General features: G+C 49.2%; 6 protein-coding genes across 6 annotated transcripts; 2 read left to right on the top strand and 4 right to left on the bottom strand.

Moving 5' to 3' along the window:
- Positions 1-1,028: 1,028 nt before the first annotated feature.
- Positions 1,029-4,737, top strand: FMAN_08572 (uncharacterized protein; the record flags this gene model as incomplete). The annotated part of the gene is made up of 2 exons (XM_041835113.1): positions 1,029-1,619; positions 1,708-4,737. 2 exons carry the CDS (start codon positions 1,029-1,031, stop codon positions 4,735-4,737), a joined length of 3,621 nt encoding a protein of 1,206 aa, XP_041685309.1.
- A 724-nt stretch (positions 4,738-5,461) lies between these two features.
- Positions 5,462-6,235, bottom strand: FMAN_08573 (uncharacterized protein; the record flags this gene model as incomplete). Its single annotated transcript, XM_041835112.1, has 5 exons — positions 5,462-5,542; positions 5,598-5,674; positions 5,737-5,923; positions 5,984-6,142; positions 6,212-6,235. The coding sequence occupies 5 exons, from the start codon at positions 6,233-6,235 to the stop codon at positions 5,462-5,464; spliced, it is 528 nt and encodes a 175-aa protein (XP_041685308.1).
- A 1,043-nt stretch (positions 6,236-7,278) lies between these two features.
- On the top strand, positions 7,279-9,096 carry FMAN_08574 (uncharacterized protein; the record flags this gene model as incomplete). The annotated part of the gene is made up of 1 exon (XM_041835111.1): positions 7,279-9,096. The coding sequence occupies one exon, from the start codon at positions 7,279-7,281 to the stop codon at positions 9,094-9,096; it is 1,818 nt and encodes a 605-aa protein (XP_041685307.1).
- A 3,242-nt stretch (positions 9,097-12,338) lies between these two features.
- FMAN_08575 (uncharacterized protein) lies at positions 12,339-12,976 on the bottom strand (the record flags this gene model as incomplete). Its single annotated transcript, XM_041835110.1, has 3 exons — positions 12,339-12,538; positions 12,594-12,762; positions 12,818-12,976. 3 exons carry the CDS (start codon positions 12,974-12,976, stop codon positions 12,339-12,341), a joined length of 528 nt encoding a protein of 175 aa, XP_041685306.1.
- A 594-nt stretch (positions 12,977-13,570) lies between these two features.
- Positions 13,571-14,991, bottom strand: FMAN_08576 (uncharacterized protein; the record flags this gene model as incomplete). Its single annotated transcript, XM_041835109.1, has 3 exons — positions 13,571-14,073; positions 14,136-14,716; positions 14,771-14,991. 3 exons carry the CDS (start codon positions 14,989-14,991, stop codon positions 13,571-13,573), a joined length of 1,305 nt encoding a protein of 434 aa, XP_041685305.1.
- A 3,178-nt stretch (positions 14,992-18,169) lies between these two features.
- Positions 18,170-19,469, bottom strand: FMAN_08577 (uncharacterized protein; the record flags this gene model as incomplete). Its single annotated transcript, XM_041835107.1, has 2 exons — positions 18,170-19,084; positions 19,422-19,469. The coding sequence occupies 2 exons, from the start codon at positions 19,467-19,469 to the stop codon at positions 18,170-18,172; spliced, it is 963 nt and encodes a 320-aa protein (XP_041685304.1).
- Between the last annotated feature and the right edge of the window lie 7,348 nt (positions 19,470-26,817).

Below are 26,817 nucleotides of genomic sequence, written 5' to 3'. Positions count from 1 at the left end.
AGCCGCACGGACAAGATACGCAGGTACCGGTAAAGATCACTCAATCCATTAGGTTTTCCCGAAGTATCTACCGCTGAATCATTGACCGCACCAGTACAGGGGTCGAAAGCTCAACAAAAACTTACACCGTTGATGTTGCAATGACATGGGATGGACTACCGTGAGTCCGGCGCTCTGCGTAAGCTGGATCCGTGGGATAATAGTTCCCGTCATAGCGGGCGCTGCGAGGCTGCGAGGCGCTCGTACATTACCTAGGGCAGGTAGCTTTAGCATCCTGGTTCCGCGTTGGAAGTCTAGCTTCCAGGCTCTTACCCCCTGGAGCCTGCCTCAGCCGTACAGGGGAAGTCGTGGTGCTGCACTCCCACCCAGTAGTGCGGTTTTTAGTGGAAGGTTTCAGAGCCATCGTGCCGTCCCACAGCGCGCTCGGGCGTCACACGCCCCTCGGAATCAGCGACAATGAACAAATCTTTATCCTCGTCGTGTAATCTCCAGCCTCGAGAGATTCGCTTCTCTATCATACGATAATACGGCAATTGTAACCGCTCGGATCTCTCAACAATTTGCAGTTACTGACAAATTATCGCAGTTGAGGTTGCCTTGAACGACTTTGTACCTTTGATGCTGGGTTGGCTGACGCAGCTACTAGGACTGCCCGAGGCAACGGAAATTGATAAGTAAGTCGCCATCGGCCACTTTGTCCCTTCCTTCATTCATTCAACCATTCCTTCATTCATTCAATCTTTCAATCAACTCCAAACTTGCTTCTGTGAACACTGCAGACAAGCCAGTACATCGCATCACAACGCGGATATCGTCTCTTCCAACATTTTTTCATTTTTCATCTTGAAACATCCACTCATTCAGACACTTTTCTCTTACCGTCATCTCGTCACCTTTACTTTCTGGCCGTGAACAACAGTCGACACTGCCTGACAGCTCATCGGTTGTCACACCGATGAGCTGTCAGACAAGCACTGTTGCTTACATCCACATCACTATCTGTCCTGTAACTCTTTCGGTCACTCCACATGGGACGTCGACAGGCCCGGCGCAAGGAGCGCCAGGCCGAGCGGGCGCGATGCGTCCCGAGGCTTGATTCTCTGATCATTGATCAAGCCAACTTCGACGGCTCATGGCGACGCACGCAGGCCTTGATGTCACATCAGCGACAAGGCCGAAATGGTGGCTCTGCCGACATCATTTGCGGGTGTGATCCGTCATCTCGAACCATTTGGCGAACCTGTGTGTATTATTACCTCGCGATGAACCCAGCCAGGCCACTCGTCCCAACCGACAACCCCGATGATCACAATCGACGGAGCGGCAAAAGCAACAAAAACAAGTCGTCGCAAGCTCCGGAGCAATCAGAACCTGTCGAATACGGCCGAGTCTTCTTTTTTATTCATCGCTCCATCCCCAGAGACCATTGGGATGTGAGATATCATGATGCTCCCAATCAAGATATGGCGGCCACGCTTTTTCTTCAGACTCAACAGGGGCAGATTGCCATCCACTGTGTCTACAATGTGAACCAGCCGGCCAAGGACGGTCGACCAAAGAGACATATCGATGTCGAGACCCTCGTTAAGGACACGACGGGCCCTGGTTTTAACATCGTGGTCGGTGACTTTAATCTTCATCGCTATTTATGGGGGGGGCCCTTTATTCAAATCGACCAATCATACTACGGCTGCCAAAACACTCGAGGATGAGATGATCGTCAAGGCGAAGATGGCACTGTTGACCAAGCCGGGAACAGTTACTTGCACTAGAGGTAGTGGCGCTGGCCATTCCACAGCTTCATGCATCGACCTCACCTTCATCAGCCGCGCTTTGCTTCCCCAAGTCAAGCATTGGGGAGTCTATCAAGACAACCCTTGGAAGCCGAGCGATCACCGCCCCATAAGGACAGTCCTGGACTTGAGGTGTGACCGAGACGACAGCAGGATCCTGCTCTGGAACCGTGTCAACAGCAGAGCTTTCCTCGAAGCTGTCGCACTGGGTCTTCGTCATCTCGATGACATGCCACTGGTTTCCCGTCAAGACGCGGATGACTTTGCATCGAGACTCATCCAGATTATTTATGAGTCTATACAGAAGCATGTCGACAGCTGCCTTGCAAATCCCCCTCCGAGACAACAGCTGCTAGATCCTCGCTTGCGGAACATCCTTTCGACTGATTGCCTCTCAACTTCCGCGGGCTCCGACATTCGACTGGATGACCACGTCAAACGTATGCAACGCAATGCCCAAAAGGCATATCGCCAAAGCATCGGCAGTAAGGCACTCTGGGTGGCGACTTCGATGGGCAAAGCGCAATGCCAGCCTCGAAATGTCATCAATATGCCCGCACTTGTCCATAACGGAACTACGTTTGCTTCAGAGGAAGAAAAGCAGAACTGTATCCGCAATTTCACTTGGACAGAGACGAGCGACTGTGCCCCTCCGGAACTTCCCTTCCCAGACCTGAGCCCTGATCGGGAGGAGCTCGAAATGGATCTGGTCTTGACGGAGCTTTTGATCATTGCCATGATCCAGAAGCTCCCGTCAAAGAAGGCCTGCGGGGAGGACAAGGTCCCCAACGAGGCCCTCAAGCTGTGTCGCACGTTGGTAGCACCTTACATCGCTAAGCTTTTCAACGCATGCATCAGGCTTGGCTACCACGCGGCAGCCTTCAGGAAAGCCATCACAGTGATGTTACCTAAGGCTTCTAAGCCTTCCTATGACCACCTAAGTAGCTGGCGACCTATAGCACTCTTATCGTGTCTTGGCAAGCTATTTGAGCGGTTTCTTGCCCAACGCCTGAAGAAGCTTGCATTGGATCACAAGCTTCTTCCCGAGACTCAGTACGGTGCCCCAGGCAGATCAACAACAGATGCTCTCAAGGCCATGTTAGGTGTCATTCGGAAGGCCTGGGTCTGGAAACCTAAAGGCCACATATCTCAATTGTACGTCTCAATGGTTGCACTTGATGTATCTGGAGCCTACAATTGTGTAGATCGCATCTTACTTCTCCAGACTCTTGCCGACCGCGGCGTCGCTACATGGTTCCTCCGCGTTATTCACTCGTTTCTTTCCGACCGCTCCATCGTTCTCAAACTGCCCCAGAGCGTTTCAGACCCTTTCTTCGTCAACATTGGAATCCCCCAAGGATCCCCGCTGTCCCCCCTACTCTTCTTATTCTACACGGCACCGTTGCTTATAATGCTTGCCGAAGAAATCAAGAAGCTGGATCGGCCATATGTTGAGGTTCATGTCTTTGCCTATGTGGACGACACTTATATCATGGCTGTGTCTCCCTCCTACGAGGAGAACTGTTCTATCTTGAAGGTGTTCCACGATCTAATCATGAAGTGGGCCAAAGACGCTCATCTCTCCTTCTCTCCGGAGAAGTCACAGGTGATGCACTTTCGACCTGGCGTGAGTGACGCCAAACAGAAGAGTGACCAACGGAAACGCGAGGCCCTCGGGTTGACCGGCCCGCCAAAGGTTGAACCCCCATGTACGCTACTGCCCGACATCGACGAGCTCAGGAACAACCCAAAATGTCTTCAACCGGACAAGTTTTTGGTTCTTGGGCTTATGTTGGATCCCACGCTGTCTTTTGAACACCACTTGACACTTATCGAGGAAAAGGTTGAGACAGCATTGATGTATCAAAGACGGATATCTGGGGCCAACTGGGGGATGACGCTCGAGAAGACTAGGCAGTATTACATCTGCAAGATTCGGCCTGTTATTTCCTATGCTTGCGCAGCATGGTTTGTCTGGCGTCCATACAGACCAGATCTGCCGGGTCTGCACCGCTCGTTGCCACCTGGCCAGATAGCACGACTCCAGAAGCCGCGGTACAAGTGCATCAAGCTGTTGTCCGGTGCAATACGTGGCACCGCACGAGTTGTCCTGGAGAAGGAGTGTTACATTGACAGCATCGAAATCTTCCTCTACCGCATGTCAAGGTCTTGTCGCGCCAAGTCTTTGAAGGTGCGCCCTCACGACTTCTGGTTCAACAAGGTACCCCAACACGACGAGGATGGAAGATCTCATGAGAAGTTTCATGACTACAACGAAAGCGCCTTCGATGTCCTCCAGCGCAACGCGCGAGTGCTAGTCAAAGAAGCTGGAGAACGATTTCAAGATACTTGGAAGTGTCCGCCGAAAACAACAGTTCTTGAAGCTTGGAGAAACCCGGCAAACCGCAACAGGGCAATCCGACAACAGGCGATTCGGCAGGCGACCGAGGCAAGTAAAGTGATATGGGAAGCCCACCGCAGGGAACGAAAAGATACGAAGACCACTACGTATCAGCCTCCCGCATTCGAAGAGGAATGGGGCGGAGAGAGTTTAGCTTACTACCGAGGTATGACGCGACCCGAGTCTACACTTGGCATGCAACTGCGGACTGAGTGCGTTGGACTCAACTGGTACTTGAACAAGTGCCACGTGTTCAGGGAGGTCAAGTCTCCTGGTTCCGATACGGTCGTCAGGGTCCGAGTTGAAGCTACTTGTACCTGCGGGCACCCCAACCAGACGGTTTATCACATGTTCATGGAGTGTCCTAATCTCCATGATGCCAGGTTACTGTTGATTCGGAAGGTCAAGCATTTTGGATGGGAGACGCTTCTGACAACTAACCTGAAGGTTGCTGTTCACTGGGCCATGATGTATTTCGGGCTTGAACAGTTTTCATTAGCTCGGCTAGACTCTATGTTCTATGTCGACTCCGGGAGCTCTTAAGCTCCCACACACGAGACTTGGAAGACGATGAGGTTGCCGGACCAGGTTCACCCATAACTCAATCCTTGCATTCCTCTGTTGATTTATGCCTTCTTCATCCATTCCATTTCGCGTCTTCAGGGTTCCTTACTCACGTCATTCATCTGACTATGAGGCCCCTGTTTATATTGATGGTGCACTGATGTTTGGCTGTAAGTATCTCCCACCGTTTCCCTCGCTTCCATTCCGATCGAGTGTTGCTCACGTCGTCCATCAGGGTCTTTATGATTGTGAATTGGTCACGTGCTGTGTAGCGTGATCTATTTTTCCCCTCCTTCGCCGACGGTAAGTCCTCCTTCAACCTTGCTCTCTCATCCCGGTCCAACTTACTCAGCCAGTCACGACTTCAGGTCATTGACTTTTGGCGACCCGCCCGAACCTACACAAATTAAGTCCTACCTCCTCTGCCTGCATGTTGATGTCGCTGACCGATCGTAGACTCAATACATTTTCCTTCCGGTACGTCGTTCACTACTCCGCCATCGCCTCTGCCTCTGCCTCTGCCTCTCTCAGCCAAGCCCGCTTGCCACGACTCTGACACGTCTCAGCAGAACCCCGCGATCACCCCTCTTTCATCCGTAGGTTCGCCCTCTTCCTTCGTCTTCTCCTCCATTGACCATCCTCGGATAGCAGATTTCGCGGTACGCCGTCCCCCTCGTCTGTAAGCCTGCAGCTGCCCTTCCTTTCAACGCTCTTCCGAGTTGCCACTGACCTTGCTGTCTTCGGCAGTCGCGCTCTCGTGGTCCAAGACCATGACTGGCCTGGCCTATACGGTACTCAGTTAAGAGCAGGGACCCTGCCTCTCTTGTGTTTATACTAACCTGGTCTTCCTCTATAGTCACGCATCGCCCATCTTCTTCAACGCGAGCAGCACCTCCATCGACTGCTCCCTGATATCCTGGAGCCATTCGCCATGCAAGCCGGGGTGAGTGCAGTAACTACCAACACGATATCACTTACTTACTTTATCTAGCAGACGAAGGGCCTCGAGGAACATCTTCTGCCTCCGCCATAGCTGCCCTCTGTTGAGAGCCCACTTGAGAGTCCGAAGGCTCTGTATCTCATCATCAAGGAAGCTTATGCTGATCTGAGGGTTATTGAGATACGGCCGTACGAGCCGGAGGATCTCACAGCCAAAGAGGGCCAGCTGTAAGTTTATCTAAGCATATGACACTTTATAATTTTATACTGAATATTCTATAGTAACGCGGTCGCCGTCGTCCTCGATCCCCCATCGTGATCCGATTTCAGCAGCCAGGTCACGGAGCCTATCGCGATCACCCTGGTCAGCCCTTGCAAGAGCTTGCCTGATCATAGGGATCACATCGCGGTCTTCTGTTAGATAAGGCTCGCCGGGGTCGGGTTTCTGCGAGCTTCTTCTGAGTAAGTATCCTGCTACCACTTGGTTGGTTCCCATATCCTCTTAGTCTCTAACCTTTGGTCCCCCAGCAATAGGCATCGTGATGGTGTAGCTGTGTTGTTGTTAGCGATTGTGATCAGAAGGTATGTACGTATGTCGGCTTTCTTATGATCAAGCTGGGCTAATATGATAAGGAAAGTCGGGATGGATGACTTACTGGTGAGTTTGCGGTCCGGTGTTTCGTGCTTAGGCTTTAGCTGACCTAAAAGTCGAAGCGTGTTGGACGATTGAAGCGTGGTATGTAAGTTTGCTCTTTCTCTATTGTATCTTCGCCTCTGCCTTGTCTTGTAACTGGACGTCATCAATGCTGACCTGTTTATAGGTCGCAGGGGTCAACACAAGAGTAGGCATGCGATCGTGGCCTTGATCCCTTGTACTGATAGCTGACTTGAAATATCTTAGCCTTTGAAGTGGGGTTGCAGGAGGAAGATTTCGGCCAGCTGAAGAGCAAGTAAGTATGTGTTTCGCCTCCTTGTGAATTTACATCACTGACTCTTGGTGACAGGGCTCTCCAGCTGAATTGAGTGCATCAAGGTTCAGGCTGCAATTGAGGCAGCTAACTTAATGATATTGACTTAATGAAGCTTTGCTACCTGGGAGGCAAGGAACGTTTAAATTATGGTAGACTTTGGAGATGCTTGGATACCTTTCGAGGCTGATATGCAAACTTAAAAAAATAAAAACGTGCTCAGGCACACCCCAACCTGCTGTTCCCTGTCTGTCTGTTTGCCTGTGAACGTCTCTATGCTTACCTTGCTGACCGCGGCTTTGGTGAGCAAGAAATCACCACAAATAGACCTCAGCAAAAGTCACCCTAAACTTGACAAAGCCATACTAAACTTATGCTCATTTACCTAATCATTTAGGATCAAGGTCTCACTCTACCTCGGGGAGGCCAGAATTCATCAGTTAAGTTTGGCGGATGGTCTTGTTTCTTTCATTTGATTGGCTTCCGCTCATGGATGACTCATGCACACTCAACCCACTATAAGAACCCCGCTGTCTGCCCCTCTCAAGTCTGCCAACTCAACTTGGCCAAACTTCTCATCATCTTTACCCTTACCTTCGTCGCCTTCATCAAAATGGCTCCAAAGAATCTTACAGATCTCCCATCAGAGATTCGTCAGCAAATCTTCAAAGAGTGCCTCAAGGTAGATGGCGGTTATGCCTACAACGCGCAAACCGATAAACTGACCAATGCCGATCAAGCCCGCACCCCGATCGACCTCTCCCTTCGATACACATGTCGCTCTATCGCAAGAGACACAACAACAATTCCCCTGGCGGTCAACACTATCCACTTCTCAACTACCGATGACTGGCGCAGCTTGGCCGGTTGCTTCAACCTCGTTGCCACTACGTACTACATCCTCGAGCAAGACTTGGCCTTTCATCTCGCCGAGTTCATTACCCCAGAAATGTTTGCCCAGATTGACGCCAAATTTCCGAGATTCAGGTCTATGTTTGAATCAGAGTTGGCAAACCATAATGTCAGGAACCCTGTAGAGGACAGGCCCCGCTCAAGGAAAGACCTTGTGGATAGGATGCGACCTCCCCTCTGCCACTGGGTAGGGTTCTTTTTCGGACTGAAGGTCGACAGGGCCGATGTCTATGGTCCCTCTGCCTATCTCGGCTTTGCTGATATTCATGAAGAAGACTTCATGGACCCATATGGGCAATTGTCGCATGGTTCTCATGATAGATGGCAACAGCAGTCAGGGGATGTCCGAGATGCACTCTCGTATTGTCTGCGGCTCATCGCTGACAAGGCACCAATGGAATTTGAACATCAGGTACACAAAACTTTGCCTCACTGGATTGGCAAGTACCATCCGAAAGACTTTCTTGATCTCAAATTCAACCTTTGGGACATTCCCTCAAGGGAGGATGTTGCCCATGCATTGACTCTATTAAATCTTCACGACTTTGTGTGGAAGCTCCCTGAATTTTGGAGGTACCCTGACGGGTTCTACCGGGAACTTGGCGATTATCCTCTTAAGCCACGTCCAGAAAACGCCCAACGATGTCAATACGCTGCCGAATATGACAATCCCATGGGACTGGTCGATCATTTCGATTATCGCTATCTCAAAAAGATAAGATTCTCGGCTACCGCGACAGCAATACGTTTCCTTAACAAGCTGCCCGCTGAGCAGCGATCCCAAGTCCGCAGGCTCACATTGCATGAAGACAGTCCATCAGTCAACATGCCTTCACTTCATGCCCAGGGTCTGGTCCCTTTCTTTAAGGAGAATCCCTCACTTCGAGTAGAGCGCCGCGTCAGTCTTTTTGGCTGTATTCATAACTTCGCGGGGCCGAATACGGACTGGAAAACTCGAACCAAAACCAGGCCGCTTTATGGCCCTTCCTTCCTCCCAAAGTTACAATCCTGGCTGATTGACGCTCTTGCCATACAGGACTTGGATGTTCCTGCAGGCTCTTTTACCTTTACTGTGGCTGGCGATGCCCATAGCGATTTTTGCACCGATGTTTTCCAGAGGTGCGTCCTCATGGGCATTGCTGAGGGCGAGGCATTTCATAAATGCCGCGAACTCGGCCTCTTCAGATCTGTAGAGCCGATGTGCAGTCACCCGGAACGCTTTTTCCTTGATCCCAGATTCAAGGAAGGGATTGAGCACTTGGTGAGCAACACATCGATCCTACGTTCTGATTTTAACCCTGGAGTTCCGGTAGACCCTGACACATTGGTCGAGGAAACTAAAGGATTTGATGATTTGGAAGACCTTGTTGAGAGATGGGAGTTTGAAGCAGCATCTTTTAGTTGCAAAATGCCTCCTGATCTATTTTACGATGTTATGCTACCTGCCGTATATGATATTGAGACCAGGGAGCAGTATATCGAGTCACACGGAGGAAGGGTCAAGGAACAAGATTCTTAAACCAAGTGGACTTCAGATGGGTGTAGGTGCGGATAAGGTATATATATACCCTAAAACAGGTCGTTTCTAATAAAAATTGGGACAAGACAAAGGAGGATGTCTCATAGACAGAGGATTGGTTTTAAATTACACAGTGCGGAGGATCCACGCAGAATCTCATTTCCATCTACATCCAGCATCTCCATTATGCATTGACTTATGACGGAGACCGTATTGTACTGGGGCATATGAATTGCCAATACTATAGTTCGGTCTTCAAAAGTTAGACTAGTTTTCACAAGCTCTTTCAGGTCTTGTCAAAGAGGCGAGTATCCCCGCGCTTTCGGATGTTGAGGCATCAGATGGGCATTCTCTTTCTGCGAAGAATTCGTGGAAAGCGTTCAAGGTATTGCTGGTTTAGTAGAGCCATGTCCTGATTCTGTCATCGTCTCATTGCTAAAATAGGCTGAGAGGTTGAGTAGCACAGTTGACTGAGGGGTGTCGGCATCCGATCCTGTGCAGCTGAAGCATGATCTGTCAACTTGAGGCTGTTTGCCAACATCGCAGCCTGACAGTTACCTATCTCACTACGATAGTCATATAGAATCTCTGTTTAAATCTCTCGTCATTGGTATCCCGCACGTGATTGACTTTTTCGGGAGGTAGCGAGTGATATCGTATCGGCAGTACGATTGAGCTGCGGAGTAACGACGTGTCCTCACGGCTCGTAGTCGATGATTCATACGTGCACTCATGGGGTATCGGTATCCGATGTCGTGTGTCGTGTCAGTCAAGATAATCGGTCTTGTGCTCGTCGTGTGCAGATGTTAGTGCCTCGTTGCCGACCGAGGATTGAGCAGCAGGATATACACTGGCAGCACAACAAGACGATTCACTTGCCAAACATCACTATAGAGGATCCCCGTGCCTTCTATTTAGAGCAATCAGTTGAGTCATGTGTAGTGCATCTCATCGTCGTCGTCGTCGTCGTCGTCGTCGCAGCCATCAGCGTTGAGGCCATCGCCAACTCAGCGCTCCAGGGCATGCGATACAGAATGAAAACGCAGCTCTGACTTCAAGATAAGACCATGGAAATATTCGCCTACAGGCCAAGTGACATATTTAACTTATAAAGTAAGGGGACTACGCCTTCAGATCGACGTGAGCTGTTGTCATGCCTCAGTAGCGATTGAAGCGAACAGAGCGGGAGCGAGGACATCACAATAGGACATCCCCATGGGGATACTTGGCTCTTATGAGAATCAATATACTCATTATAGATATCTTAACTAGTTATCGCTCATTTAATTACATTATATTCATCATTGTGGAAGCTGGGCGACTCTTCGTAGACACGCGGACGGGCCTTGAACGCAGGACTGTCACTCAGCCATATCAGCAGCAATAATGATGTTCTTGTTCAAATACAGACAGATGAATAAATTTCAGACTCAATAGACTTATATCCTGGTAATAGATCTCGTATTCTCTGCGATTTTCTGTTTTGTGTTTCTTGCATTGAACTGCTTCGTCGCGAGCACGGTGGACTCATGCAGATGTTCAACTGTAGGTTCGCGATATTGACAGCAACAACGCCTTTAGAGAGCAGTCTAGAGTCAATAACAATAGATAGGTACCTCTGGATTGATTCATCGGTACTAATAGATGCATTTCCACGATAACGCGCCCCACGGTGGCGTCCTTTTGGGTACACGGTTGCAGACTGCTCGCTTGCAATTCTGCGTTGATGACTCCCATACTGCTTCTACGGTTTCTCAACAACTAGATACAGCAATTACATATGTCATATATTTTAAGCGGCTGGTACTTAAGTCTGTCCTTTCTCTGATATGTCGCTTTGCGACAATGTTTTCTTGAATGGGTCAAGGTAGACTCTGGGCTTGCAGCCCAGAGATACTGTCAGCGACAATACACTTCGAACTTGACTTAGCTCACTCGCCAATAGATGCAGCCGTTCTAATTGTAGTTTCAGTATCAAAAAATGTATTCTCAAGGTTTTGAGGCTCTGCGACAACCTCGTCCGGGTCAACCATCACCGAGTATTGGCGCGTAACTCGGCGAGGATACCGGCGTCAATGCCTTTCTAGCTCAATAAAAGGTCTTTTAGGTCATAATATACTCTTTTTAATAATACATTGCTATCAGTGCTCGCATTTTCTGCCGTTTATGACTTTGCGATAAGTGCGTCTGGTGTTGCGACTGGATGACTGTTGCCGACTTTACACTCGCGACTCAACGTTTCCGGCAACAAAAGCTTGTTTATGGTTCTAATATGTGTTTTTCCTGGCTTGGTGGGTATTCTCTATTAGAATAACATTAACATATTGTATTATTTCCGTTATTTGCGACCTTGCGACACGTCCTTGGTTGCTGGGCGTCGGACATCAGACAGCTGTTCTGAAACTCATCGATATTACCAGTCTCAAGGCAGATACGATCAAAATAAAGAGATTATCCGGTTTACAACGCTCAAATATTTGAGATAGAGTCTTTGTTCTCTACTATTTCTTCGATTTGTGGCTCTGCGACATGTCCTTCCGTTGGCTGAGGCAATCGACGACAGAGCGAACAATAGGGTAGGCAGTCGCAGAAAGTCGGTTTGCTATTCGATGATATTGGCGCCAATAACACTGATCTGGAGCTGACAATGGGATTTACTGAAATTTGAGACTCGAGCGACCCAGGTGATGCTATTTTATTATGCTATTTTTGAGGTTTGCGATTTTGTGATTTTGACACTTTGTGTCTTGGGCGGGTGCTGTGGTGGCAGACTACTGTAACTCGGCGATAACGACAGCAACAAGCTAGTCCTGGCCTCCAAAATATGGTCGCTATGAGACAGGACATTTTTTATTAGTATTAAGGTCGTCATTCCTATAGAGCTCACGATTTGCTGGCTTGCGATGGTAGCCTCTCGTCAAGTGTTGCTTCGCGATTGAGCCAACCCGACGCAAATTCCCCCCAGGCAACAAACCATCACCTATAAGGATCACGAGAATGAGCCTACATCAACTGAAACTCAATAAAGTCTCTCGGGGGCATTCTACAGCTACGTCATGAACCCGAAGTGTAGCTCTGCGGACTGCTGGTGCAGACGCGACTGACCCAACAAGATGGCTTCAATCCGACACCGATCATTACTGTTCAGAGTCTATGTCCATGGATCTTTGTCTGCTTGTCCTTCACTGCCGGAATAGCTATGTCGCCCTCGCTAAACGCGACAGCCCTTCCGGACTGCTTTTCTAGTCTTGGGGGAAATCTTCATACAACCACGGGTCATCAAGCAGCTCTCTTGCAGTACTTCTCTCCTCTGGACTCCATTTCACCATTCTCTTGATGAATCGAATAAACCTGGCCTTCTCCTCGCCGCTCATGTAACTGATGGTATTCTCAAAGCTAAAATCGCCAGGGGCTGGGACAAGGCCAGGATTCTTGAGCTCGCCTGAACACACACACGGGTTAGTGACATCTGATTGCTCAGGATCCGCCTCACATACCGTTGGATTTGTAGAACATGGAAGTTCTTTGGCCACTAGACAGTTGACTTTGCGGTGGAGGTCCGATCAAGCCAGAAATCTGGCCCAGGTGCGATTGGTCGTCATATTCATCCGCGTTGCCGGGGGCTGGAGAATTGAAAAGACCCTTTCCCTTGAGCAAGTCCCATAACTTCTCAAAAGTTAGCATGAAATATATAGGGACTTATGGGAATAGTTGGCATTACCATGACCCCTAGGCTCCAAGTGTCGGCAGAGTATGTGTAGCCTGTATTCAGTATTGCCTCTGGGGCTCGGTAGATTTCTCCCTCAATGGCACCGGAATGCATTCGAACTGGCTCTGCCCGAATAGACAGATCGAAGTCTGCAATCTGAATGATCCCCATCGGAACAGAAAGTGGCCCGTAGTTATTTCGAGAGGGGTGAATGTTGGAACTCCAGCACACGAGGCTGCATTTTGATTCAAGTGCCGCCGTTCCCATCGTCAAGCCGCCCTCACATTGACACGCTATGGCTATGGCAGCGATAGCGATGCAGACGGTGGCTCCCAGGGAAGGCAAGATCTTGACCACACGAATTTACCATGTCACAAGGACTACTGTACCTTTGACTCGACGGCCAAAGTAAGGAGCCATAGAGGTAAGATATCAGACGAGGGTGAGAATTATACCAATAGAGGCATACTACCTTCTAATTCCTGGCTCCCTGTCATCAATGGTGCAAAATACATCAAGGTATGAAAAAAGTCCGAGTGACCTATCGTACCTTTGGGTCTTTTCACCCCGCAACCAGGCCATAACGATAGAACAATCCAGCCATCCTTGCTGTTTGAATGAGTTCTAAATCAGTGTTCGAGGCATATGGTGCAAGAGTAGTGGCAGGGGCTATTGACAAACCGCCAGCGAGGTAGATTAGACCCCTGCATGCTTTGCGCACCAAAGTCCGATCAATGGCCACCTCTCTAGTTCTGGTGTTTAATCCTACACAAACCACGGATCGCGTAGAATATCCTTAATCATGGGTCTTTTAGAGGGATCATACTGAAGAATTCGACGAATAAGCCTCTTGACTTTCTCTGCCTCCTCATCAGTCAAGTCCGGGGTTGTCAAGTCGAAAGCTTCCTCCATAGAAGTCTGTTCTAGCATAAGCGGATCTTCGCCCTCGTCAATGCCACCAAGCTGGCAATTGTAAAGCTTTCTGTCCTTTGTATAGTACCGTGAGGATGTTTCCCAGCGGCTGTAAAGCTCATCAGGAAGTGGGCCAAGCTTTGCTTGGAGCTCAAGAATATGGTTATCATCTTCTTCGGTCTTGTCACCGTATGCAGGAGTACAGAAGAGAGGTTGTCCGGTGACGAGTTCAAAAACAAGACAGCCAAAACTCCAGATGTCGAGAGACTTGTCCACCTCTCCCATGAGAACAAGCTCCGGCGCTCGTAGGCCAAGCGGCGTGATGGGCTTCTTGGGAGGATCGTTCAGAAAGTAGGCTACTCGTTGTAAGTCACATCTCAAGTAGGAACGGATCTGGAGGGGAGCAGAAGGGACTTACCACCACCCATATCAGATAGCTTGACCCGGAGGTTCTCGGAAACACTTGCGTAGGGTGCTAATGGTTGAGCAAGGCAGAGATATCGCGGTGCCCATTCGTCTTGCTTGCCATCAAGCCTCTCTACAGGAGACGAGATTGAATTTGCCTGGACGTTTTCTTCCTGGCAGAGGGACATCTCATCAAGGGAATCGATAGACTGGACTGAAAATAAAATATTACCGGGCTGGAAATCTCCATGCGCAACACCATTGTTATGAAGGAATTCCAACCCCCGTAAGGACTGCAGGAGGATGCGTTTCGCCATCTGCGGTGGGTAACGAATCTTCATTCCATACTTGCGTGGTTTGAACTGGGGCAATTCGTATACCATAGAGTTGACAGATGGGCCCATGGGTTCAAAGATAAGGCACTTATGGATGCCATTTGGACCTTTGTGCTCAAAGTCCGAAAGAAGTTGAGTAACATGCCTTGTCCCATCTTGTGGGGCAACCTTGGCAAGATGATGCAAGACATGCAACTCGTGGCTAGTCTCTTCTGTATTCTCTGAGATGAGAATCTTGAGGGCAACATAGCGAGAGTTTCTAGGGATATTATAAGCCATTGACAACAATGCAGGTAAGTCTTATTTAACTAACCTCAGGTCATGTGCAAGCCAAACCGTTGAGTAAGCACCCTCTCCAAGCTTCCGGATCACCTTGAACTGGCCGTCATTGAATAAATCACCGAGGTGTACGGGATGGAAGCCGCTTGGGCGGTAGTCCTCTATCCATTCGCAAGGCGACCTAATATCCTTAAATCGCCGCTCTTGGTCACCTGGTGCTCTTGAAGGCGGGGTTGGTGGAGGTGAAGTGCTCATTGCTGCGACAAAGATGTGTTGTTTACAGCGGGTTAGATTTCTGTGCAAGAATAATAGAGAGTTCGTAGAAAAGCAGAACGAGCTTAGGGGGTGTTGAAGTGGCTTTCTAAGGATTATTAAAAGTTTGAGCACTAAGACCCTACCTACACTGAAATCCAGTAAAAATGCTGCTGCCTGAGGCCGCCGCCTAAATAACCTACCTCAGTTGCTTCACCACTAACACTGGCCGACAGTGTCTAAGCCGGTACCTGAGCGAGCTTCTTGTCAACATCCCAGCCAACGCCGATGCGACGTAATAACTACGCAGCTCCATCTACGGACACGCAAGTCAACCAAGTCAGTAACGATTCTTTCTTCCTCAAAGATTATTGCCGTCATTTCCACGCTCAGTACTCTAGTCTCCAGTGCAGACCCGTCAGGGACTGGCTGTGCGACATGCCGACTGCGATCTCAAAGCCATTGATGGCTCCGCATGACCCGGTGCCCTTTATCATTCCACAAAAGGTAAACACACGCTTCTCATACTCAGATCGACTCATCTAACGAATCCATTATCAGCTTTTAAGCGCAGTGCCCACGATATCTTCGACTCTCGTTCGTCTTCCAACCGAATTGCTCCTCCTCCTCTTCTCCCACATCGACGACCCCATAGAGCAACTCTGCTTGGCACTCACCTGCAAACGTCTACTCCAGGTTTCTTCATTCGTCGTCGTGAAAATTCCCTCTATTTCGAAGCACAGATATCTCCCCCCGCCGTTCTGCGATAGAATGCTCATGTTGATGAGAAGACTGGCCCCTTCAGGTGCGCGCGGGCTGCGGCAGAAGCGAACATTAGCGCTCTGCTGCGATTGTTTACGGTACCAGTCAACCAAGAAGAGTTACTGAAAGAAAGATGGCAAGAGATACACCACCGCGAAGCCGGGAGTAGGCGCGTGGAAGATTTGGGACAGCACAGTATGGTCGTGGACATCCTGGTATTCGTTTCAATGTCCAGCCTGCTGGCTTAGAGAGAGAATATGACACGAGAACAGGCTGGCAAATCGTAGAAGCCTCTGTTATGAACTATTCTGTTTCTAATTGCCAACTACTATCATCTACGCGCCCACAAGAGCTCTCTACTTCAGCCTAGCGACAGAAGCATACAAGGTTCGTCAGCATCAAGATTGCGGCTCTTGACACAGATGCATCTACGGTTACTGACAAGGAGCTCTTACGGCACCCACTCTTCGATTCCGTATAAAAGACCGCGCAGGCTACGAATAGATTGATCGACAGATTTTACAAGTAACAGTCCTTGTCTAGAGTGGAGAGTTTACCGAAATGGAGTTGGGGTGCATATACTCGTCTTGCAGGATCAGATTAGCAGCATTCGTGGATCCAATCGCTCGCACAAATAATACAGCTGCCAGGACGGAGCAATAGTGCAAGACCACATATTATGCTTGTTCTGTAATTCTAATACATATAAGCTTGTCTAACAGGCTTTTCCTCCATGTCTGTTGCGTTTCTTGAGTTTCGTGGAATATTGCACCTGAAGACACCCTTGCGAACGTTCTCGCTCAGGGAATTGTTGGCTAAACTCCGTAGTTATCCCTGGCCACGAAGGCTTTGGTCCGTTACCTTGAGGAAGAAGTGATTCGCCTCAGCAGTGAAGCCTCTAGAATGTATGACCTTGTTGCTTTGAACGCTTTCATCTATGACTAGTGTGTGTGAACTGTTGCCCCTGGGAGTAATAGTGGTGCTGCTTGATGCCTCCTCTGTCGGCTTGCCATTTACTGTTAGTGTAATGGAAGGTTTCAGAGCCAAGTGGTTCTATTGATCTGTTTGGTAGTAGCCAGAATATGGATCTGGTTTAAGCTTAATCGTGACATTTCACAAGGCAACTGATGTATAGACGAGGCCCATCCATCAACCGCGCAGGGGCTTCAGTTGATGGCAGCGACCTAGGTAGTAGCATTAGGCCGTATCATTATAACCTATCATATTCTGTGTCACTCTCTCCTGTCTAACATACTGTCTTGTAGTTCGGACGTGATATGGTAATGGTTGCGACGTTTCGAGGTTGTACCTATGGATACTCATGCTTGGTATAGGTTATCAAGCCTCCACTTGTTGTCCAGGTTAGGCCACTTATATGTTCTGCGCTCCAGGCAATTGACACAAAATTAACCTCAATACGGCTTTGAACGCTGTATAGGCAATTTAATTAACATGGTTAATTGAGTATCAAAGGCCCCACGCTAAGGTATATTCGTTCTACACTAGCCTGACTCTTGTAGCAACGCTCAACGCTCAACGCTCAAGTCTCACCTCCTGGCCCCTTCATCATGACAACTCTCAACTCCGTCAACTTGAGCTTAGCAAACAGTCACCCTTATGGCTGAGCCACCCTAGTAGAACAGACTCACTAGTCAAAATGCTACAGCCAGCTTCCCCTCTCGTCGTCATTGACCCCATCATAACTTCACCCAATCCTCATCATGACACCTACCAACTCCCTCAACCCCCAACCCAACCACGATTCTTCACCATCCCATAACATACCACTTCACTCTATATCATCCTCTCAACGATATTTACCGCTACTCTTCTTACCATCATCACCCGTTTCTATTCCTCATCAGCCACCAAACCGTCTGAGCCACCGACCCATGGTGGCCTGATGCCTATCACGCCACGTCAGTTTCTCGTTCTCCATCTACCGATGTCACGCCTGATATGCACGTGTTCATCTCACATACACCCCGTCCCTCGTTAAAGTCCCTGCATGGACGGACCCACGAGGCCAGCAAGCGAAGGTGAGGCTCAAACGCATGTGAATTGTTGAACAACTTGCACCATCGTGAGTCAAAGTCAATCAGAGGCGTCGCAAAGTGGGCAAAGTGTCACTGGGAGAGAGCAAAATCGAAGAGGACATTAGATGTATTGGAGATTGTTTATACTATCCAGGAACCATTCCTGCGTTTTATGTAGAAGCCCATATGATGGCAGAATGTCCGCTCAATGCGCCGAAATAACACAATGCCTTTCCCAACCCATGTCTTGAACGCCAGAAGTAAACGCCTGATATCATGATTCATCACACAAGCTCGAAGCATTGCGTTTCCAGTTGTGCCGATCCAAGCAATAATATCGCAACAAAGTAAAAGTAAAGCACACAATTCTATGTCTCTGCTTTCTATGCCCAGACTCCTGCTGGGGGTCCCTGATCTCGCGACATGACCATCATCTCGAAGCCCTCAACGCGATTCCGTAGCTGGCTGTTCTCCCGGGCGAGGCTCTTGTTCTTCTTCTCGAGATGCGCGATGTACTCGGTCGCTTTGCTGAGGATGGTGGCCTTGTTGAGCTTGTGTGCTGGTGCGAGACCGCCGAGATCCTCGTCGGCGTCCTCTTCCATGTTCTCGGTGCAGGGCTGCTCGAGACGGTGGACCATGACGCGCAGAGCGGGGACGGAGTCGCGAAGGGCGGCGATCTTGTCGTTGAGGTTGGTGCGGTATCGCTTCTCGATCATGTTGTGGGCTGTCTTCTTGGGAGGAGAGCAGTGGCGACGCGTCGCGGGAGGAGGAGAGGTGGATGAGCGGGAGGAAGAGCTTCCGGAACCAGAGGACTTGCGCTTGCGGGAGGGATATCGACCGTTGGCATCCTTGGAGTTGATGCTGTCGAGAGAGGAGGACATCTGAGATGGGTTGGAGGTAGAGTGCATCATGTTGGACTGAAGATGAGGAGGTTGAGAAGAGATGGAGGGGATGGGAGTCTGGAAGAGAGGCTGAGTGTCGATGTCATTCAGGCCAACTCTGCCGAAGGGGACGGCATCGGGGATGGTGCCAGAGAGGTCGTGTGGGTTGATGGCGGGGCTGAGCTCCATGCTGTTCCGTGATGGGATGGTGGAGAGGTTGATGCCTTCAAAGGGCTCTTGCTTGGGGAGGGCGTCGAGATCAGGTGATAGCGTAGCCTTGTCGTCCCAGTTGACCCAGTCGTTGGAGACGGGGAGCTGATAAGGGTTGTTGAAGACGGGCGAGAGTGGTGAGTCGGGAGAATGGGCCGAGTCACCGCTGAAGTCTGCAGGGTCGTAGAAGGATGTAGGAACAAGGTGCTGAGGTGAATGTTAGAGTGATCAAGACGATGAGCAATGAGATGAGCTTGTATGAGATGGTAGAGTAAGAGAGTAAATGGGGTGAGTTGTGGTGAGAGAGTCTTGATATAAAGATGAGATTGATTGACAGATTGTAGATGTTGTTGAGTCGAGTAACTCGAATTGGGCAGAGTGGGCTGAGATGAGGTGAGGTGAGGTGAGGGGGCAGACGAAGGAGGGGAAACATGTGCCATATAAACGAAGCAAAATGCCCCAGACAAGGGTTCTTTTGGGGCCAGGGTTTAGAGTGAGGTAAGGTTCGTTGTGCTGTAGGGTAAAAAGGACCGACAAAACATACCTGTTTGTTCTGGGGATGGTCAAAGTAGTCGAATGATATGTCGGCCATTGTGAGGTTTCGCAGAGTCGATGGTTGACTGATGGTGGTGCTTGAAGGGCTGAGGTGGTGATATTGTATGGTATTGTATCTTTGCTGCTCGGGGCGTGTGGATATGTCTATTACTCGCCGAGGGTGTGTGTGTGTGAGTGAGACGAGATGCTGCTGTAGATGAGATAGAGAGAGAGGTCGTTGCGTGGTGTGAGAGGACTGTGATGTTATTCAGATATCGATGGCTATGCTTCCAGAAACAGAGAATGGTCAGACGGGGCAAGCGATATATAGACCATGGAAACAAGAACAAATGAAAAATAAAAAAGAACCCTACGCTGCTCAATTGCTGCTAGCACAGAGCGACAGCGCCCGACGAGTCTGTTCCGCGTCATACGACCCGTTGGTCGAGCGGCGGGGGCTGCCGAGCTTGGCGGGGGTGTAGCACTAAGGGCCCTGTCCAGGGGGTAGACACTAACTATCCATACCTAAGCTAAGCTAAGGATAACTGAGCCGGGAAGAGACAAGACAGACAGACACAAAACAGGACACAGAAGACAGCTAGCACATGGGCTACGGGATGGGATTTAGAGGATGGGCAACTTAATTGACCACTTTTGATCCCATCATGGGTCGTTTTCTCGCTCGTTTCCCGGGGGTCCTCGCACTCCGTCTTCCGTCCACTGTCTTCAGGGCTCCCTCACCTCGGTGACTCCCCCTGTAAATTCAGGGAATGCGATTTTCACAACGTTTGCCATAACAAGTATCTACCTACTCTCATCGAGATCTCAAATAACCAACCCTGTTTTTTTTTTAAATTCTGAGACCAGTCAAACACCCAAGTGAGCGGCTACGCACATGCGCTTGCAATCGAACTCCGTTTATTCCCAGCGGCTGAAATGCTTCCACCCGTCCGTCCGTTTTTGATCGCCGCGCTCTAGACTTGAATGGCTGTCTACCAGAGCCAACGAGTGCCCTGTGCGTGAGGATGCAAGCGAGGCTGTTGAAGATTTCCGCTGTGCCAATTACATGCGTTTTTCTCTACCAATACCTGGTGTAATTGATGCTGACAGCTAGGTTATGTTGACACGTCGTGGTATAGCATCTACCGAATTAAAAATGCTTCCGGGTTTAATGCAATTGAGTGAAGAAGCTGTCAGAATTCCTTACCCGATGCACCTCGGAATTTCCAGAAGGTCCAGAACAGCGCTGATCCCTGTCTCGCAAGCTGTCAGACTCGTCCGTGCCGCCCAATCATGACTCGCGAGTCAATCATTTCTGGCTCGCCGTTTGTCAAACGAAAGCTGTCCCGTGGCGGGATATCAAGCTGTGAGCGACGTTGTTATCATTCAAGACATTGTCGTTTGAGGCGTTGGGTTTGTGCCGAGACACGCATTTTTTTTTACTTGCCAACGGTGAATGTAACACAACACATCGAGTGCATGCATGCTCAGACACTGCGCTACGCGGCCATTTCTTAAGCATATCCATCAAAAGGATTCAATAATTCGTGAGACAGTATCCACCATCAGCCTCAGCCCAGTCAAACCAGAGCTAGAATGTAAAAATAAAACAGCACTAAACACTTCCCGTCTCTTTCATTCATTCATTCATTCATTCACAAGTTAATCCGCATTCACCGAAGCGAGACAGAAACTCGCTCCTCGCCTATCGATGCCCCCCACCCCACGTCCGTCCAGCCCCGGCACTGTTCCGCGCAGCGCAGCGTGTCAATCGCCGTTGGACATTTCGTGGGCGCAAGAAAACATCCCGAGGCCTAGAAACATTCTATATTTTGGCGAACACCGAAGATGGAGTCGCAGTGAGACAAATTGTCGGAAAATAATCGTAAACGTGCAGATTTACATGCTGATATGATCAAATCGCATGGTCGAGACCGGTCCGGGGGTCAGGGATTGTGTTATCGTCGCGTAGCATGAAGCGGATACATTTAAAAGGGAAATGCAATCCAGGAACGAGAATTGTGATGCAAGATGTGAGGGTATACAGAAAGACAGATACTGTATACACATGTTTTCGTGTTCCCACTTGTTTGAATGCCGTGCATGCAGCCCATGTCGACGTCTGTTCTCAATCAAACCTCCATCTCCAACGCAGCGCTTCTGCCTCTACCCGCGATGCTCAATTCATCCACCAAACAGCATCACTTCTCTCCCGAGACATGTCCGTATAATTACCTCAATGAACCTAATCATCTCTGAATAGACACAAAATCGTCACAGCTCCTCGGATCAATTACGTCGCAATGGGTCGATGATTCACCACTAAAGCAGCCTCCCGTCCGCTGTCCCGGGAAAAAAAGAAAGCAAAGCAAAGAGCTGCACATCATTGAAACTGACCCCCATCGCATCGTCGATATTTCACCCGCGGTGGTGAAAATAACCGGGGTTCAACTCCAAAAAGTGGCCTGATCTTGCCAACAGCCCATTTTGGGCTTGACCTGCCCATGCCCGCGTGAGCGGAGGGGGCCGGAACGGAGGGCACGTGTTAGACTAGATGTACTCCCCCACCAATCCTGACGAGAAAAGGGACCTGGGCTGCATCGCGGGAAATAATCGTCGAAACGTGCCTGTCGTCGTCCGTTTGATGGTGTGTTTTACGGTATCACGAGAACGGTGTTTCGGGAATCGCCATTTAAAGCGCGGGCCTGTCTACAGCATCGGCGCGTTTTAATTAATGAGGTCTCGAGATTCACCGGGTCTTCACCATAGCAAGCGGGAGAGCAACACCGAGAAGGGGTGACAGCTTGCGGCATGTTTTTGCGGCATCTTGCGGCGCGGCTAGTGGCATCTAATTCTTTAGAGAGGGAGGGCTGAGACACAGACGGTGACGTTGAAGGGGTTTTGAGCAGCAAGGGACTTGTTCATCGCGATGAGCAAGTGATGGGCAATTGCAGATGTCTACTCTGATATGATCCTCTTCACCATCGTATTTCTTCCTCGGTTTCTTGTTTTTTTGAATCTTGTGAAGGATCGATATGACGTTGAAGTGTCTGTTGATCATCCCCACAGAAATTGGCATGTCAATCAGCCCTGTCCTAGCGTGTCAAGCTAATCATCAAGGCTTCGGATCCGCACTTTTTTTTTCTCCACGAGGCAGAGCATCTTGACTCAATGTCATTCCTCTGCCCGTGCTGTATCTAAATCAGCCACAAATTTTAATTCACGGGATTGCGCAGCTGAATCAGTCACAGTTACATTGAGTTTAGAGTGATGAATTGAATTTCTGTTGTTAGTGTCTTTTTTTGTTTTTTCTTATGACATGGCCCGGCGTAAAACGTCCCTGCAGCGGGCCGCGTCGGCTAACCATTTCCATAAAACAGTGTGTGTCGATGGAATGCTGCTTGTCTCTGTCTCTGACTCTCCGCAAATTGAATTGACTCTCACTGCAAAATACATGATGTACCCAAGAAAGGCTCCCGTCTCTTTTCTTTTCTTTTTACGGCAATTGCTTCACAAGCGCTGACATTTCATCTCATCCCGTCCCTCTCGTCTCCGTAGTATCTGAGTTACCCTCTTCTATCACATTTCTTGGTTCGATTGCGGCAGCGTCCGGTGTCCGTGCTTGTACATCGCAGCACGATCATCTCGACTCTTTCCATTCTCTCATCTGCTCCCTGTCATTTCCCCTCAATCGTTCGAGGGGGGGAGAAGTGATGTCACCCAAGCTTTTTTTTTTCTTCTTCCTTGTACAACCTGAAGCTATTTCCGCTCTTCTCAATTGAAGCTGTGTATGCGTACACACAGTCAATGGACCCCTGCATAAACTCATGCTTCAGTTGGTGCTCGCTCGGGCGGGCGGGGGGAGAAGCTCTGTCCTCTTCTCTCTCGTCTCGTCTTGTCTTCTCCACATGAGCTACCTAAGCTTTGATACCCAAATTCACGGGTGTCGTTTTCGTCCTTTGTCAAACGTTGTTTCCGTTGTGGCGTTCATGTGCTGTAACTCGAGACATTCCTTTCTCTTTTGTCTCTAATTTATTGAATGCTACGCTGAGACAAAAACGCTGGCGTTGCTGTTGGCGTTGGCGTTGGCCATTTGTCTTGAGGCCTCTGCCTCTTTTAGCTTTCCCCTCAATTCGTGTTCGACCCCGGATGGTTCAGATGTGACACCAACAGCGAGAAAACATGATGTCTCATAAAATCCACGAACACTCACTTGCCCAGGCAATTTAATCAGCCACCCTATTCCTTCTTGCATTTTCGTTTGCAACAAAAGGTCTTTTCTCATCACATCCTTTTTCGTTGCCATCTTTCTCTTCCCTGCTTTACGTGCATCGACATCATATGCCCAGTGCATCCTTCACTGCATAATGCAGTCTAGTTGTCCCCCCCTCTTCATCTTAGCCAAGCCATCGCTGCAGGATCTCCCTCTTCTCTGTTTTGTTTGCCGAATCTCACTCAATTCGCCTGCTGCACTGTAACATCCCGCACTGCCCACTGATCGACACCCTTCCCTTCTGCTTTGGGCTACACGGTGCCTTCAGCTCGCCAATCTAGCAATGAGTTGAGATCCACTTGATTCGTAGCCAAGATTCAAGGAGGAGACCTTAAGAACTTATCCCGGTCGTAGCCCGTTCCAGACGCAAACGTCAAAAGATGCCTAAGCCATGTGTAAGGAATTTTTGCTCTCGTTTGGTCTTGACACCGTGGACCGGACAGCTCGGAGCCGCGATTTTAATCTTTGGGATATGGGATCTGGGACCCTCCAGTGAAGTTAATTGGCACGAGGCACAATCTCATTGAATGATTGTGTGAGATTGATATGAGACTGATCCACTGTCAACGGATCCGGTGATGTTAAAGGTCGAGTTGAAGATCTTGGCGCTTTTTCCACATGGCATTGTGCGCTAAGTCTTTTGACAGAGTGGAGGTGGCTGGCTATTCTTATCTCTTTTGGCTGCGTGCATGCGTGAAACTCGTGCTCTTGCTGGTTGACAATTGCGATGCCGGAAGAGGCGGGGGGGGTTTTGGAAGCGGCGGTTCTTTTTTAGCGGTCGAAGGAATTGAGTTCTACTATGTAAGCGGAACTGTTGCCGTGCGTTGGCCATTTGCCGTTGGTGACTGAGCTTGAAGTCCGGCTCCGTGTCGGCCGGCACGGGAGCCGAGACGTCGTGATGTCGGATCTCGAGTCGGTAAATGAGATTTAATGAGAGGTAATGAAGTAGAAACTGAATTTTAATCGATTGATGCTCATGTCTTGTAGATCAGAGTCTGGGAGGGTAATGTAAAGTGAGATGAAGTGAGGTGATCATTGTAGGGCTGGTTCAATTGCGACCGCTGCTCGTCGTTCAACGAGGACAAATCGCAGAGCCGCGTCTTATGATATGACCCTCTGAAGTGGAAGTTCTAGAAGAAATAATTGAAATCTAATCGACCCAGGTTCTTTAGTCCAATTTGTCTACGGAGTAGCGTCGCAGTCAACATCATGTCACGAAAGTGCTGAGTTGGTTCAATCACCGCGACTGCGCTGTTCATGGCCAGACACGCAAAAGGAGGGCTCTTCTGCAGAAACAGTCATTGCGATTACTACCTAGACAAGTTTAAGCCTCGAGAGAGTTACTTGGGGCTCAATGCGTATCTACTGATCTTTGGCCTGTGATGCCCTACGGCGAAGGGTTGACGAGTTGGTTCAATCGCGACACCGAGTAGATGAGGGCATCGTCGCAGAGTCACACGTCGCGGATGCTACCAATTAATTATCGTGAGAGATCTAAATGAGTGACGACTTCACGTAGGCTCGTGGAGATGGTCGGTCCGAATTAGCAGTCGTTGTTGTGAGATGCAGCGTTGCCAACTGCGACAGCTCTGTCATGGCCAGCGTAAGTGTCGTTGCAGAGCCGCATGCGACTTGGCAGAGCTGATATCTCGAGAGGATCAATAGATCGCTTGTCGCGCGGTCTATAAAAGCAAGTCTACTGTCACGAGATGCAATGTGATGCGATGTGATGTGATGCACCTCAACTGTGCTCTCCCATCACGAGTCGCTGCTTGCTATTCATAGAAGGAAGATAGGGAGATAAACTGCAATCAAACCAATCGATAGTCCCCTATGAAGAGACTGAAGGCTCTCTAGAAAGAGACTTGACGATTGGACTGTCCTGTTGTGATGTCGTGGCTGTTCGTCTCACTGCACGTTCGTCACTTGACCATCGAAGCATCGCCCGCCACGAACAAAGGCTCAATTGGCTTCACTTTTGTGATATCCTGTGTCGCATGACCTACTATATGGTGCCTGGTATCAATCTAGTGATCCAGATTGTTCTATTGCCATGAGTTGTGGCCTTCTGCCAATTGAGGTCCGCGACAATGCTCTCCACGAGACTGACCAAGACGGCCGTTGTCGCATCGAACGGGCTTATGAATTAATATAACGAGGTATAGTACTTATTTTCTTACTAGCAGATCGATTTTGAATGCAGTCATGCTTCCTATGGTGAGTTTGGTCAATCACAAGTCTTCTTGTGATGTCGTTCTGTACACGATCGTCAATCGGCCGTCGAAGCAGCATGTCTTTCCATGCCGAACAAAAGGTCTGTTGACCCAGATTTAGTGATTCCCTGTGTTGCAAGGCTTGCTATAGTATGTCTGTGTGAGTTTTATCCATTTATATTGTTCTTCTGCCATTTGCACAACGAGTTCCGCGATCTCTTTGGCGTTGGATATCGCCGAAGACTGCCGTTTTCGCGCTTGACGATCCCAACATCAAATCTATTGAGACTAAACTCTCACTTACCAGTTAAGTGATCAATTATGCATATGTCAAAGCTCACTGGAGTGATTGTGATCCATTGGGCGCCACGCTGTGATGTCGTCGCTCGTTGTTGTACGTAATCGTCGATCAATCGTCGAAGAAGCATGTCTGTTCATGCCAAACAAAAGCTCGGTTGGCCCAGCCCTCACAGTAATTGATAGCTTTCGGCTCAAAATAGTATGTCGGAAAGAACACTGCTTACTTCGATTGCTTTGTTGTCATGACACAAGGTATGTCGCGGCTGAGTCCTCCGACGACATTCAATAAGACTGCCGACGACCGTGCCAGAGAACCCCAGTATTAGATGTATCGAGATGAAGTGCTAAATATCTAACTGAATAGACTTGAAAATCCATGCTACGGCTCATTAAAGTGAGTACAGATCATGGCGCCGTGTTGTGACGTCGCCGCTCGTTGCTCTCGACGTGATCTTCAATCGTGATCGTAAGCACCATATCGAACAAGAGCGAAAGAAGGCTCTATTGCTTGGCCACTACAATTAAAAGTATCGCTCGGTCCATTCGATTATGTTCGAAGGTGCTCCATCTATCTCAAATGTTCTGTTGCCCGGAATTGCTGTGTTCATCTCACTGAATCG

This window comes from Fusarium mangiferae (genome assembly GCF_900044065.1).
Source record: "Fusarium mangiferae strain MRC7560 genome assembly, contig: FMAN_scaffold009, whole genome shotgun sequence".
Classification (NCBI taxonomy): Eukaryota; Fungi; Ascomycota; class Sordariomycetes; order Hypocreales; family Nectriaceae; genus Fusarium; species Fusarium mangiferae.
Note: the sequence above shows the minus strand (reverse complement) of the source record. Positions and strands in the feature narration are given on the sequence as shown.